This window comes from Hemicordylus capensis, chromosome 8 (genome assembly GCF_027244095.1).
Source record: "Hemicordylus capensis ecotype Gifberg chromosome 8, rHemCap1.1.pri, whole genome shotgun sequence".
Taxonomy (NCBI): domain Eukaryota; kingdom Metazoa; phylum Chordata; class Lepidosauria; order Squamata; family Cordylidae; genus Hemicordylus; species Hemicordylus capensis.
In genome coordinates, this window is record NC_069664.1 from 6,246,122 (window position 1) to 6,262,285 (window position 16,164).

At 47.5% G+C, this 16,164-nt stretch overlaps 1 protein-coding gene across 14 annotated transcripts in view; it reads right to left on the reverse strand.

The window, feature by feature from the left end:
* Positions 1-1,946: 1,946 nt before the first annotated feature.
* Positions 1,947-16,164, reverse strand: part of SLC25A37 (solute carrier family 25 member 37) — a 69,040-nt gene continuing 54,822 nt past the window's right edge. For 12 of the 14 annotated variants that reach the window (XM_053269455.1, XM_053269452.1, XM_053269450.1 and 9 more), the window contains 3 exons: positions 10,154-10,382; positions 5,282-5,338; positions 1,947-2,900 (listed from right to left, as the gene is read on the reverse strand). In XM_053269455.1, the coding sequence (XP_053125430.1) occupies positions 2,380-2,900; positions 5,282-5,338; positions 10,154-10,382 (807 nt within the window). In that variant the 3' untranslated portion in view covers positions 1,947-2,379. The other 2 variants (XM_053269462.1, XM_053269461.1) reach the window with 2 other exon arrangements.

Here is a 16,164-nt window from a genome sequence, read left to right on the forward strand (position 1 = left end):
GGGAGGGAACTTCCCCTAGGGGGAATATCTTACAGTGCTGCTCACACTTCTGGTCTCCCTTTCATATGCAACCAGGGTGGACCCTGCTTAGCTTAGGGGGACAGTCATACTTGCTACCAGCTCTCCTCTCCTCCAGCTCTCTGAGGGATGCACAACCTCGGCCCTCCTGCAGATACTGGCCTACAATTATCATCCCTGACCATTGGCCACTGTGGCTGGGGATGATGGGAGTTGTAGTCCAAGAACAGCTGGAGGACGGCAGCCCTGGCTGAGAGCCAGCAGCTGCATTTTAGCTCTCCCAAAGCAAAGGGAGCTCTCCACAAACCATTATGCACTATTGCAGGCAGCGTTCCCTCAAATCTTTTTCATCTCTGTGTGTAATTGTTCTGGGCGGCAGTATCAAGGCAGCATGTGCACACCTGCATTCAGAGTGCGGCCTTCCCGATTCAACCTGAGTGGGCTCTAAAATTAACTGAGTGGACATCAAAAAACCTGTGAGTGGACATCAAAAAACACCTGCACACACCTTAGAGGGAACACTGATTGCAGGGTTACACAACTTTGGCCCTACAAGTTTTTGGACTACAAGTCCTATCATTCCCAGCCAGTGGCCAATTGTGAGGGAGGATGGAAGTTACATGGGAACGCAGAAAGCTGCCATATACTGAGTCAGACCCTTGGTCCATCTCGCTCAGTACTGTCTACCCAGACTGGCAGCAGCTTCTCCAAGGCTGCAGGCAGGAGTTTCTCCCAGCCCTATCTTGTAGCCCAACATCTGCAAGAGGGCTGAAGTTATCCAAGTCCTGCTCTATGGACTATTAAGACTACAGAGCAAACTAGCAGCTCGCAAGTTTAGAGCATGTGGGTCCAAACAGGAGAATTGGGAAAGACAGCCCACTGCAATTTCCCCCCGCAAGGCATTTTAAAGAATCCCATTTTCAGAAGATAAAGGATGTAGGAAGCAGCACCAGGCTATGGAAACATTTAACCACAATCCCAGCTTGCCACACACACACACCCTAGTGCTCTTTGAATAGATAGAGTCATTCCACGGGCACCATGCAAAGCGTAATGCATGTCACAGCGGCACACACAAAACTATCGTAGAAGTGCTCACACCACTCTCGACACACCTTCATTTGTAGAGGCCAGGTGGCCGACAGCAAAGAAAAAAAAGAAAGAAAGAAAGAAGAAACCTAACTGCAGCCTTTTGGCTTTGGATTAAAGTTTGACTCTACATTCTCCTGTTTTAAGGTTTTCATGCCCAAGGCCTTATTGCTAGGCTGTAACCAACAGCTGCCTTCCCCGTCAGTCTTTTTTTTTTTTTTTTAAAACTTTCCACCCATTTTATAGAAATGTAAACTGATACCCCAACCACCCTGCACATACTTGGCAGGAGTTAGTTTGCACTAACCAGTCAGGCACGTGCAAAACAGGTTCTGTGGGGCTTTGTGAGAACGAGCAATAAATTAAAAGGCACAAGAGTCTATTCAAAAACTGAGATGCAGGTTGCTTAGTTGGCGTTTTTACAAAACAAGTGTACCTTTCAAGAAGTTCAAGTGTTTGCTAAAAAATATGCTTAACATATTACCTTGACCCCTCTCTCTGTTCTGTAGTGGTTGAGATTTCCAGAAGCAGTGACTTATCTTAACACACCAGGGGTGGGGGGAGAGATCCATATAAGGCAGGCTTTCCAAGTCCCTTCAAGACATCTTAAAGCTGGATATTCAAAGAAAGCCACTAGGCACTTGTAGGCGGGGAGGGGAAATACTATACACAATCTCTTTGCCACTACAGCATCGGGCTAAAATGCTATGATTAAAGTCCTCCTTTCCATTCCCGGAAAAAAGTTAAACCCTTAAAACAAAAAACAAAAAAACCCCACAAGTCTCATGCAGCTGTAACACTTAAAACCACCCATTTCAGCGACATAAAAAAATAAAGGATAAACATTATCCATCTATTTATATTACATAATTTCTCTCTCTATAAAACTTTGTTCAGCAAAAGGCTTCATCTTTACATATTAAAGAAAAAAACCCCACTCCACATTAATATTAATTCTTCTTCCTCTGCGGAAAGCCCTAAGGAGCCAACACCCCTTTTTACACAATTCTTATCCCAGTTAGCAACTCCACGGGTCCATTAAACACTATAAATACTTGGTTTTACAAGGAGTCCTTAGACAATTTGGTTGAGCAAAAGCTGGAGAAGGTAAGTTTCTCCAGCATCTTAACAAGAAGAAATCATCATTCTGGTACACAAAACGCAGCTCTGAATTTGCCAGCAGCCTTTGCAGATCCACCCAAAGAAGCCAGGGAAAGTGGCGTTTACGCCACGATGACATCCTTTGAGGTTCTGGGTTGCTGCTGTGGGTGGTCAGCAGGGGGTTGTTTTGTCCAGTTCCCGCTTCGTAAGGAAGTACTTGAAGAATTCATACACAGACCAAGCAATGGCCGTCGAAGGCATCTGGTAGATCACCCGGGCCTGGACCCCCTTAAAATACCCACGGATGCCTCCCAGTTGATAAACTGTCCTGAAGGCATTGGCCATTCCGGAGAGGTGCCCGCTAATCCTCACAGAGCTCAAGGCCATGTTTTCCTGAGTGTTGAGCAGAGTCTTGCAAACGTCCAGGGGGGTCGTGGCTGCGGCTGCCACGGCGCCCGCAAGGGCTCCCGAAATGATGTGCGTGCGAGGGTTGTACTGCCGGCAGGGGTTCACCTGCTCCTGCATGAACTCATAGGTGATAAAGTGGATTGCTTGGAAGGGGATGTTCATGGTCAGCTGCGTGGTGTAGCTGCGGTAGAAGGCGCCCAGCCCTTCAGTCCGATGCACCGTCCGAATGCACGCCAGCACCGTCCGGTACGGAGAGTTGTACATCTGCATGCGCTGCTTCACCACTGGTTCCAGCAAGATGCGTGTCCCAAACCAGACGGGCAGCAGGGAAGGGAAAAACAGAAGAAACTCCAGTTAAGAGTCAAACCCCAGAAAGTGTTTTTAAGAGCAAGCTACCAGGCTCTCCCAGCAGCTGTGCTAAAGGGGAGGTTTACTAAAACCTGGTTAGTTAACCAAGCCTGCATTTGTGGAGATGGTGCCAGTCCAACATGTTCTGTTACGTTGCTCTTTGTATAGAGATTGTCGTAACAAACTGATAACCCCTTTTTACTGAACTTCCCTGGTCGAGAAGATGCATTTCATCTTAAGCTCCTCCTGTCAGATAAGAAACTGAGCATCACTTACAACGTGGCAAAATTTTTGTCTGTTGGCTGTCAAGATTCAGCAGCAACTAACAGCCAGTTCAAGCAATATACAACAATGAATATTTATATACCACTTAGCAACACAAGTTCCCAAAGTGGTTAACATCCATCTAACCCATCCAATCCATCCAAAATGGCTCCCTGTCCCCAAAGGGCTCACAATCTAAAAAGGAAATCCAAGACAGACCCCAGCAGCAGCCACTGGAGGGATTCTCTGCTGGGGATGGTTGCTCTCCCCCTGCTAAATGTTGCTCTCCCCCTGCTAAATGAAGAGAATCGCCACTTTAAAAAGGTGCCTCTTTGCTTAGTTTGCAGGGGCTATTTAATAGCCATAATTAAGAGCTTGCCTTATGGCGAGTTAAATTTATTAGGGTTTCCCCCCCCTTCTCTCTCCTTTTGTAACTGTACTGATGTAGCTGATCTTTGCTCATGATAAGTGACATAACAAGTTAAGAGCTGTGACACACAATTTGGTAGTGTGCGCTATCCTGCAACACAGCAGCAGTAGAGAATGATCAGGAAGACTGCAACTAGGGAAGGAGGATCTAGAGAGTGCAACTCATCTGACCTAGAAGAACTTGCTGTTTATCTCAAGTAGGCCTAAAATGTTTAATCAGTTTAAACATACACAGACACTTAAATCAACCAAAACTATAAAGTCTGCTGACTGAATGAAGAGGCACCTTTTGAAGTGGTGATTCTCTCAGATTTAGCAGGGAGAGAGTAACGGATCCTGTCCATTTTTCCACTGCCTGTTGCTGATGTCTACCTTGTGAGCTCTTTGGGGAACGGAAGCTTTTTGTTTGTTTTCTTAAGTGGACCACTTTGAACACTTTGTTGAAAAGTGGGATGTAAATATTCAGAGGAGGAGGAGATGGATGATAATATTTGTCAGGCGGGTTAGAAGATGATGCCATTTGCAGGTGATTGGGAAACTGTATTAAAGGGGTGCTCATCACGGGCTCTGCCACCAAAACAGAGAAAGGTTTGGTCACAGGACTATAGCCTGAAAGCAGAACTCTTCAACATTCTTATCAATGGCATAGACCACGAAGTATAGGGCATCCTTGTCAAATCTGCAGAGAAAAGGAAGTCAGGAGGGAAGGCCCAAACCTTCAAGAACAACATTCAAAATGACTTGGAGAATGGAAAACTGGGCTGAAACTAACAAAATGAAATTCAGAGACAAACACAAAGTTCTGCACTTGGGGGGGCAAAATCCACATAAAGGATGGAGGCGCCTGGCTTGGCAGAGTGAAAAAGATATCTGGGTTGCAGTCGATCATAAGCTGAACATGAGCCCGCTGTGTGCTGTAGCTGCAAACAAGGCTAATGTGAGTTTAGGCTGCATGAATAGAACCATAATTTCCAAGTTACAAGAAGCAATAGTTCCTTTCTATTCCATGTTAGTCAGATCTTACCTGGAGTACTAATTTGGGTTCTGAGTACCATGCAGACAAACTGAAATGGATTCAGAGCCAGCCAACAAAAACAAGAGTCTGGAAAAATGTTCTATGCGGAAAGGTTGAAGGATGTGTTTAGTTGGAAGAAGAGAAGACTGTGGGCATGATAACACTCTTCAAATACCTGCCACACAGAAGAGGACAAAGACTTGGTCTCTGCTGCCCCAGAGGATGAACTAATGAGCTTAAGCTACAGGAGGAGAGATTGTGGCTGAACATTAGGAGAATTTTCTCAACAGCAAGAGCAGGTTAACAGTGAAACCAATTTCCTAGGGAAGTGGCTAGGTTCTCCCCTGACGGGAGGTCTTCAAGAAGAGCCTGGATTATCTACTGGGGATGCTCCAACTCTGAATTCCTACATCAAGCAAAACGTTGGACTGGGTAGTCCCACCAACTCTATAATTCTAGGAGGTGTTGTCATGATTAACATATGTAAAACACTCGGAACGGTCAAAAGGCACTATATCAGCCCCCAACAAGATTATTAGAGGGCGAAGAGGGTTTGCTACCCATTCCTCCTCTGAACCCCACTGGACCACCATTCACAGCCCATGTTACCTTCAGCTGGATTCATAACAGCGTCATGGAGCAGGGTGGCCATGCTTCCAGCGATTCCTGCAAAAGAGAGAAGAGTCCCCTCTCACAAAGCAATCCTTGACAGACCGTTTGAAGCTCAACTTTTGCCGGCATGATCCTCCTTATTTATGCAATTACAATTACATCAAAGCTTAAGAGGCAACAGCCACTGCCCATTATAAAGTGCCATGCAAGATTCACGAGACAAATCTCTAACGTGCCGTTTCACTTGCAAAACAAAATACAGCATCTTGAGAACATCTGCCACCCACTAGGGAGAAATGTCCTTAAACTTCCTTTTTCCTTCGCTGGAAGTTCAGCTTCTAGTTCTCAAACTTGGGCCCCCAGACAATGTTGCCAGACTACAACTCCCATGATTCCCCAGCTGGACTACAACTCCCATGATTCCCCAGCTGGACTACAACTCCCATGATTCCCCAGCTACAATGGCCATGGGAGTTGTAGTCCAGCAATATCATCCGGGGGCCCAGCTTTGAGAATCCCTGGCTTATGCAATTGGTCCAGGCAATATTTCTCACTGGTACCAAGGTCTCCTACTTTGCTTAGCAAGCAAGAAATGGAGTGAGCAGCCCTCCTCAAAAGCTGCGGCTAAGCAAGAAGAGCAAGCTCTGAGTTTTGCTGGGGCAAGAGTATGCAGAGTTTTAGGAAGCACAGAATTCCTCATCCAAGAAACCGACAGCAACGTTGCTACATCTCAGTGAAGGCAGTGCAAATAGTTTGGACTGCAGACAGAAGGTCTCACAGTTTAGACCTCTGCATCTCTGGCTACAGATCTCAGGAAGCAGAGCTGAGAGAAAACCTGTGCCGATGGCTCAGGCCCTGTAATTTCTTGGGCCACCCTGGGAAGGTCTTCCTGTACTGGCTAGGAGAGCCCGGTTCTCAAGACCTTTCCAAAATTGGATTAGGAAGCTGCCTTGTACACTGGCCCATCTAGCTCAGAATTGTCTACCCAGACTGGCAGCAGCTTCTCCAAGGTTGCAGGCAGGAGACTTTCTCAGCCCCACCTGCAGATGCTGCCAGGCAGTGAACCTGGGACCTTCTGCACACAAGCAGGCAGATGCTCTTCCACAGAGCTGTGTCCCCATCCCCGAAGGGGGACATCTTACAGCAGCAGCTCCCAACCTGGGGGGGCCTCCAGATGTTGCTGAACTACAATCCCCATCACCCCCAATGACAATAAATTGTCACTCTGCAACATCTGGAGGCCCCCAGTTTGGGAACCACAGGGGAACCTCTGTCTTGCAGCATTCACATGTAGTCACCCACCCAAATGCAAACCAAGGCAGGCCCTGCTTAGCAAAGGGGGCAGTTCATGCTCTGTCCTACAAGACCAGGGCCTCTCCTCCACCTCTTAGGAAGGTGCCAAAGGTCAGCAGTTACGGGGCAACCTTTGCATACAGACAGCTACATTTCATGCCCAGCATTTCATGTCTGCGGATTATATAGGGAGATAAACCATGGGTCCCACTGAACTCAGGGATTTCCTAGCTCGGCTCGGAGATGCCAGGTTTGGACCTGGGACCTCCTGCAAGCAAAACGGATATGCTCTATCACAGAGTTCTGGTCCTCCACTCCCCACCCCAAAACCACACTCACAGGAAGCTGCCTTCTACTGAGTCAGACCATTGGTCCATCTAACTAAGCTCAGGATTGTCTACTCTGACTGGCAGCAGCTCTCCCTGGCTTCAGACAGGGGCCTTCAATCCCAGCCCTGCCTGGAGATGCTGTCAGGGATTAACTCTCAGACCTTCTGCAGGTCCAAACGCTCTACCACTGAGCTGCAGCCTCATCCCCCACAAAACAGGCAGCCTGACTGCAAACAGCCCTCTGCCTGGGGCCTGGAGAACACTGCCAGTCAGAGCAGACAGTAAGTAGCAGCTAGAGGGACCCAAGGTCGGACTCAGCCTGCAGCCGCTTCCTATATTCCGTCCTAACATGTTAAAAAGCACACAGAGAATGGGGCATAAAACTTCACAAGTCTGAGGGGGCAAGAAGCCCGCCAATGTTCAAAGAGATGTTCCAAACGTAATGGAAATAAATGCACCTTTCAGCCACTGGCATTCAGGCAAGAGGTGGAACAAGGAGCTTCCGAGTCATTCAGTACAAAGTTTTCTTGAGTGAACTCTGAAGCCAGATTTTTATTGTTTTTAACACTTCATTTATAACCATTCCAGTGTGGTTAGGCAACCCTGGATCCACATGATTATATGGTGCATTTCACACCCACACACTACACAGCAGAGCTACACAACCACTTCCGGCTGTGGTTGGACTACCATTCCCATCTTCACCCACCACAGTGGCCAAGAGGCAGGGATGATGGGCACCGTAGTCCAACCGAAGCTGCGAAGTCTTGCTGGACAGGGTGTGTTCAGACAACCTGATGGATGTAAACAGTTTTCACGGCGAACCCCACAAGGCGCGGGAGGCTCTCGTGCGCCAGTCAAGATCACCACTCAAGACAGTTTTGCCTGAATCCACCTTAAAACCTCTGACTTCAGGCATTTGTTTGCACGAGGAAAACCAGGCAGGATGTGGTGCAGATGAGAAGAAGAGTTTAGACCAGGGGTCCCCAAGAACGGCCTTTTGGCCCTGTAGCTGGGGATCATGGGAGTTGTGATTCAGCCACATTTGGCGACTCAAGGTTGGGAACTGCTGCTCCAGACCATTTGCCCAGAAACGTTAGGAACAGTAGAAATCCTAGGTGTGCAATCGCGTGCCATTATCCTGGCTTCCAGCAAGCATAAGAAACCAGCAAGCCCGTGCCAACTTCCAGGTGCATCTGCCAGTGATGCAGAGGTTAGGACAGGGCTGCTCAGCTTTGGCCCTCCCGCAGATGATGGCCTACAATACCCATAATCTCCAGCTATTGGCCACTGTGGCCAATAGATTATGGGAGTTGTAGTCCAACCTAATGGCACAGCAGGGAAAAGACTTGATTATCAAGCCAGAGGTAGCTGGTTCGAATCCCCGCTGGTATGTTTCCCAGTCAATGGGAAATACCTCTATCGGGCAGCAGCGATATAGGAAGCTGCGGAAAGGCATCATCTCAGACTGCGTGGGAGGAGGCAATGGCAAACCCCTCCTGTATTCTACTAAAGAATCAACACCGACTCTAGGACACACTTTACCTTTAGTCCAAAAACAGCTGGGGGGTTCAAGTTGAGCAGGCCTGGGTTAGGAGAAGCCCTCAACACAAGACCCAAATCTGGGATAGGCTGACCAAACAGTCCCGGTTTCCATAGGGAAACTGCCCGTTTGTGCCGACTGATGTGCAGATAGTGTCTCAGTGGTCTCTTACACATATCTTGACATCTGAAGAGATCTGGGTGACACAATCCACTGCATGTTTACTTGGAAAGTCCCACTTTGTTCAGAGGGCTTATTCCAAGGTCAGTGTGCACAGGATTGCAGTTTCAATGTGTATCAGTTGTATTTACTGTATTTGTCCCCCGTTTCTGCATACTAAATAATATATCTGTACATAGTGGCGCAGCGGGGAAATGCTGGACTAACAAGCAGAAGGTTGCCAGTTCGAATCCCTGCTGGTACTATCTCGGGGAGCAGTGATATAGGATGATGCTGAAAGGCATCATCTCACTGCACAGGAGATAGCACTGGGAAACCCTTCCTGCATTCTACTAAAGACAACCACGGGGCTCTCTGGTCGCCAGGAGTCGAGACCGACTCGACGGCACACTTTAGCTTTACACATTTTAAAACCAGCCCAATGCCACACATGGATTCCGTACATTCAAAGGTTTGCATTCTAGCCTATCTAGCATGAAATCTTGAAACCATTTAAATTGGAGACCATTTGTATAACAAATTATGTTTAGTGCATTTTTACAGATTGAAAAATTTGAACCGAGAAGATGAATTTCAACTGGGATTCTCCACCACCGCCAATATCAACATGGAGCTCAATAGAACCTTTAGATTGTGAGCTCTTTGGGGACAGGGAGCCATCTTTATTATTATTATTTATTTCTCTATGTAAACTGCTTTGGGAACTTTTTTTGAAAAGTGGTATATAAATATCCGTAGTAGTCATAGAGCCTCCAAGTACAGAGGCATTATACCTTGGAACTCCAGATACGAAGGACAAACATGGGAAAGCTCCTAAGTTTCAAAGGCACCTGGCTGGCTGAAATTGGAAACAAAAACTGCTAACCTAAATGGTGCAACCCAGCCTGCTTGTTCTTAAATCAGGGGTGGGCAAACCTGGCCCTCCAGCCCGAGACGGAGGATGATGGGAGTTGTAGTTCAACAAAGCTGGAGGGCCAAGTTTGCCCACCCCTGCCTTAAATTAAACTTTTTTAAAAAATAGACAGCCAAATTTGCTAAGATTTAGTAATTTGGTTGGATGGATGGATGGATTTTGAAAGCAAGATTTGATATTTTGATACTTTTGATGGATAGATTTTGAAAGCAAGATTTTGAAAGCAAGATGTGAAACTAGTTTTCCTAGAAATCGCACTGGCCACCGTTGACAGCAGAGACAACCAACGCTTCCAAGGGTCTGCTTCCCCCCGCCCCCACGGCCCCACTCAGAGGTGCTTATGGTCAAACACTTTTCAATATCTAACTTTTAGAGGCTCTTTAGCGCTATGTATCTTCTGGGTTCTTCATACATGAGCATCTAACACCGCAGGTGCCTGTGGGGGAGAGAAAAGCAGCAAGAGAGCCTGGGCGGCCAAGGGTCGTCTTCCCAGAGTCTTTCCTCTCCAGAAGCAGAAATGCAGGCTGAAGATGGCAGACGGTAAGGGGGGAAAAGGATGCGACTTGAGCAAAGGGGCCAGGATTTCACCCGGGGTGCTAATGTCAATATACCATTGGCCAGGTGGCTGTTGCCTCCGTTGCGGATCATGTCACTTAAAGTGCGTTTCATTTTTTCATAGCAGGCAAAGTACAGTGCGTGGGCCGGGCCCGCTCCAAGAACAGTCACATTGATCCCTCGCAGAGGCCGCCAGACGCCTTCCGTGTGGACGATCTTCCTCAAGGCCTCAAACACACTCCTGTACTGGGCTTTGGGGTCGGGCTGCAAGCTCTGCATCCGAGTCTGCAACAAGAGAAGCAAGGTTAAGGAGCTGGGCTCTGTTGACACCGACACTCTCCCCCCATCGCAAATCTTCAAAGCAGCCCAACTTCAACAGCGTTCCCTCTAACACAGTGTTTCTCAACCACCGGTCCCTGGACCGCTGCCGGTTCCCGAAGGGCTGAGTGCCGGTCCCTGACTGGGAGTCAACCCCCCCCCAACTGAAATCAAGGCACTCACTTCCTCAATTTTGCACATGCAATGGAAGAGGAAGAGTATCACGGAAGCATGGGACCCTTCTTGTGCCTTGCCTCCATGTGCTGCTGAGATCTTCCTACAGCTATCTTATTCCCTATCTTTACAGCTTCAAACTGTATGCGGTGCAGGGGCATGGAGGAAAAGGTATGGCAGTGGGCGCCACTTGAAGGGCTGCTGGTTCTTGCATGCTCATTGTTTGCAGCCAAAGGTTGGTTGATTGAAACCCAGCTGCCTGTTGTGGTCGAGGCGCCTTGAGAGGGAACGCTGTTTCCCTCTTGCATCAGTGGGGCTTGCTTGTATGTTGTTTTCATTGGCCCCATGTAGCTTTTGAATTTTTCTAATGGCCCAACATCCCCTCTCCACTGAGTAATCAGAAGCACCTCCACCACCACCCCGCACATACTGAAGACATACTGGAGACAAATTTGTTCACCCAGGCTTTTAGATTCAGGGGTTCTCAACCTTGGGTACCCAGACGTTGGTGGACTTCTACTCCCATAATCCCCAGCCATAATGGCCAAATGCCATTGTTGTTGGGGGTTATGGGAGTTTAACTGAGGGACCCAAGGTTAAGAACCCCTAATATTCCATGTTTGCAAAAGATTCCAAATTTAATTATTTTAATGCTTATATTATTTTCATTCTAAACTGCCCAGAGATGCAAGTTTTGGGCAGTATAGAAGTCAGATAGATAGATAGACAGACTTGAAACCCCTTTACTAACTGCTGGTCCGGGAAACTGCGCATGAAGAATGTAGCGGTCCTTGAAACTCTGCACGAAGAATTTAGCAGTCCTTGACTCCAAAAAGTTTGAGAAACACTGCTCTAACAGAACGCTACAACTCCCAGCATCCTCAGCCCACTGCCGCTAGGGATTCTGGGAGCTGCAGTCAACCACTCAGGGGGTTCCCTCTTCCAGGGAACACTGAACTTCAGGACTGAATCCGGACCCTCTGCTAAGCAGGTCCTCTACCACTGAACTCCAATCCCATGTCCAAGAGGAGAGCTGGCTTTGGGGTAGCAAGCATGGATTGCCCCCTTTGCTAAGCAGGGTCCATCCTGGTTTGCATTTTAATGGGAGACTGCATGAGTGAGCACTGTAGATAAATCTGTTGGTAACCTCCAGACTTGACTTCTGTAATGTGCTCTACGTGGTGCTGCCTTTGTACGTAGTCCAGAAACTTCAGCTGGTGCAGAATGCGGCAGCCAGGTTGGTCTCTGGGTCATCTCGGAGAGACCACGTTACTCCTTTACTGATGGAGCTACAGTGGCTGCCAATAGGTTCCCAGACAAAATACAAAGTGCTAGTTATAACTCATAAAGCCCTAGACGGCTTAGGCCCTGGGTATTTAAGAGAGCGTCTTCTTCACTACGAGCCCCACCGCCCACTGAAGTCATCTGAGGTCGTCTCCAGTTACTGCCAACTCATTTGGTGGCTACACAGAGATGAGCCTTCTCGGTCGCTGCCCCGAGATTGTGGAATGCGCTCCCTTCTGAGATTCGACTCTCCCCATCTCCGGCAATTTTCAAAAAACACTTGAAAACCCATCTTTTTGCCCAAGCTTTCTCAGCTTCCTAAGTTTTTAGGTTTTAATTTCTGGTGTATTTTTAAATTGTTGAATTTAAATTCTTAAATTTTGTATATGTTTTTAACTTGTTTTATGCTATTGTTAACCGCCCAGAGATGAACGTTTGGGCAGTGTACAAATTTAATAAAATAAATAAATAAATATTCCCCTTAGGGGATGGAGCTGCTCTGGGAAGATCATCCGAGGTTCCAAGCAGTGTTCCCTCTAACAGGGATTCCAAGAAGTTGTTGACTACAACTCCCATAATCCAAGCACAAGCCATTGCAGCTGGGGATTCTGGGAGTTGTAGTCAACAGCATATGGGAATCCCTGTTAGAGGGAACACTGGTTCCGAGTTCCCTCCCTGGCATCTCCCAGATAGGGCTGAGAGAGATTCCTGCCTGCAACCTTGGAGAAGCCGCTGCCAGTCTGTGTAGACAATACTGAGATAGATGGACCAAGGGTCTGACTCTGTTTAAGGCAGCTTCCTATGTTCCTAGATGTTCTCTCACTGAACTACGGCCTTTGCAGACAGGTCTTATCAGAGGAGCATTCCCCCCCCCCCCATGTTTCAATAAAAACAAAAAAAGTTGCCACCATCAAAAAACTAACACACAGAAGTCAAGTCAAATAAAAGTTCAGCTCGTTAACCCTACCCATGTCAATTAAAGGAATTTATCTCAATGGTCTTGGGCCACTGTGGCTGGGGAGGATATGAGCTGCAGTCCCACAACATCTGGGACCCAAGTCTGAGAATCCACAAGCAAGCCGAGGGCCAGCAGCCCATCCCCTCCTTTGAAACCCAGGGAGATCCCCAAGAACATCAAGAGCAAAAGGGAAATCCTAGTTCACTGCCTTTTCAATACTCTTCAAGAATATCAACACATGCAAACCCATCTCTGTTTGACACTCACTCCATCCCATGCAGGTTTCAAGATACTGCTAGATTATTATTTTTTAAGTGGCAAAATGAAAAATCACATTTTGCAGCTTAAGTTTCCAGTCCTCGTGGCACAGAACACAAGGTCAGTACCAAAGAAAGTTCAGCAAGCAGAAGGCACACACTAACACAATTGACTTCAGTGCCTAAGCCTTGTTATTAGTACGTGGAATCCCCAGTATGCAGGATCTAATTCCAGCGAGCTGGTTGGATAACTCCACCAGTGAGAGACTGGAATTGTCTAACAGCCTAGAATAATACAGATTAATCTAATTCTGTACACATGCCACTTAGCTGCAGCTTCCCTGTTCATTATGCTTGGAGATGCCCTGAGGTTTACACCCCCAGGAGTTTGTGCTATGAAAGATCCAACAGTTTCCCTTACACAACAGGGCACTAGATGTCTCAGAGTCACAGCTGTTGAATAATACGTAAAAGTAGGAAGTATCTCGCTAGTCCCAAGTTTCAACTTTCTGCTCTAATGACTAGATCAGGGGTTTGGACTACAACTCCCATTATCCCCTGCTAAATGATAGGGCTGCAGCTCACTGGAAGAGCATCTGCTTTGCATGTGGAAGGGTCCTAGATTCAATCCCTGACCTCTCCAGATGGGACTGAGAGGGAGAGACGACTCCTGCCTCAAACCTTGGAGAGCTGCTGCCAGTCAGTGTAGACCAGGGATTCTCAACGTTGGGTCCCCAGATGTAATTGGACTTCAACTCCCATAATTCCCAACCAAAGACCACTGGGGCTGGGGGTTATGAGAGTTGAAGTCCAATAACATCTGGGGACCCACACGTTGAGAATGCCTGCTGTAGACAATACTGAGCAAGAGGGACCAAGAGTTGGACTCAGTAGAAGGCAGCTCCCTATGTCCCTATGATGATGGGAGCCAAAGTCCAACAACAGTTGGCGAGTCAAGGCAGGGAACCCCAACCTAGACAATGCACCTAGACAATGCTTCCATAAGCAGATGCTGAAGATTCAGCCCAACTGTCCCTGCTAGTTCAGGCTCAGGCTGTCTAGCATGCCATGAAACCCAAGAACGGGCCCAGCAAGTCTACTCAAGTCCAGCGAAGCCACTTAATGCCTCTCCTTTGAAGAGCTGCATTCCAATTTTACAATGCAATAAATAAAGACTGGGCATCAGGCCATGCAAACTCCTCCTCCTGCCTACATAATACTTGGGTAAGTAGTAGATCCAGGACCTCTTACCAAACAAGTCTAGTAAATCCCACTTCAACAAACCCCATGATTTTAAAGAGACAAACAACAAGCAGATCGAAATCCCAGAAGAGAGAGTCTTGTTTGCCGCAAATCCCCAGAAAATTTAACAGAGAAATTACGGAGGATAAACGACGACTTGCCAGCTGCCAAAAAGCTGCCAAGGAGAGGAGAGCTGGTCTTGTGGTAGCAAGCATGGCTTGTCCCCTTAGCTAAGCAGGGTCCGCCCTGGTTGCTTATGAATGGGAAACTTGATATGTGAGCACTGCAAGATATTTCTTCTCAGGGGATGGAGCCACTCTGGGAAGAGCATCTAGGTTACGAGTTCCCTCCCTGGCAGCATCTCCAAGATAGGGCTGAGAGAGATTCCTGCCTGCAACCTTGGAGAAGCCGCTGCCAGTCTGGGTAGACAATACTGAGCTAGATGCACCAATGGTCTGACTCAGTATACGGCAGCTTCCTATGTCTTATCTTGTGATTGGCAGGTCCTATTAAAGACAGGAAAACCACACTCCCCAAAGCACAAACTTAAAAAAAAAAAAAAAAAAGTATTTCCATATATTCAAAACAAATCAAGAGAGCCATGTGCAGCAGTGAGTACATTGGATTTTAAAATTTATATATTAAATCATTCTTACAATTAGAGATGCTGCCAGGGAGGGAACTACGAATCTTCTGCATGCAGATGCTCTTCCCAGAGCAGGTCCATCCCCTAAGGGGAATATCTTACACTGCTCACATGTGTAGTCTCCCATTCAAATGCAAACCAGGGTGGACCCTCCTTAGGAAAGGGGGACATTCATGCTTGCTACCACAAGATCAGCCTACTGACCTTCCCTTTCCACAATGTCCATCACTAAGGCAAGTAATTCTGTCTGGCTCCTAGATGCAAATAAAATCTGTTCAGGCCTGACCTTTGGGGTCCCATAGCACAAGAGGGCACAACCTGGGCCCTCCTGCAGATACTGGACTACAACTCCCATCACCTCCAACTACGGGCCCTGGGGATGATGGGAGTTGTAGTTCACAAGCAGCTGGAGGGCCAGAGTTGTGCTGTGCTGACCACCATAGCAACTTTGGCAAGAGAACAGCACGGTAGCAAAGGGTCAAAATGCCTCTGTGCCACTGTCTCCATCTGGATAGAGTCCCTCATGCAGCTGCTGTTTCAAAACCACATGCCTGTAACCAGACAACCGCAGTTTCACGTGTCCATGGTCAGGTGGTAATGGACTCCAGACCTCTGTGTACATGGAGCGGGGGAGAGAACTGGCAGGAAAGGGGTTAAACCCACGGATCCGCAAGTCGGAGGTGGCCAGAAATGACCACGGAGGTCATTTCCGGCTGCCATTTTGAGTTCCAAAGCTCAATTTTAAAAAGAGATGGGCGGGGGGGGGGGGGAGAGAGACCATGAATTTCGGCCGATTTTTTACGCTTAGGAGGCATTGCTGGGCTCCTTAAGGGCAGTGGAGCACAGTGGGACACTTTATTTGGCCTGTTTTGTTGTTCTGGGGGGCGATTTTGGGCAGTGCAAGAACCTAAACACCCAATTTACATTACATTTAATGTCCCATTATTCACAGATTTGCCCGACCCCAAGGATTGGAATGGGGTTCAACAGTACCAGATTTATCCAAACAGAAGGCGACTCTGAATTTAAGACGATGCCTTAAAAACAGAGGCTAAATACAGTTTATAGCTGCATTTATGCAAAAGAAAGGAGGACTCTGAATTTAACATGACCCTCAAGCCCCCATATTTAACAGGAAAGAACTCCTCCCCATAACTGGTCCAGATAGAGGAGAAAATGACACAGCAA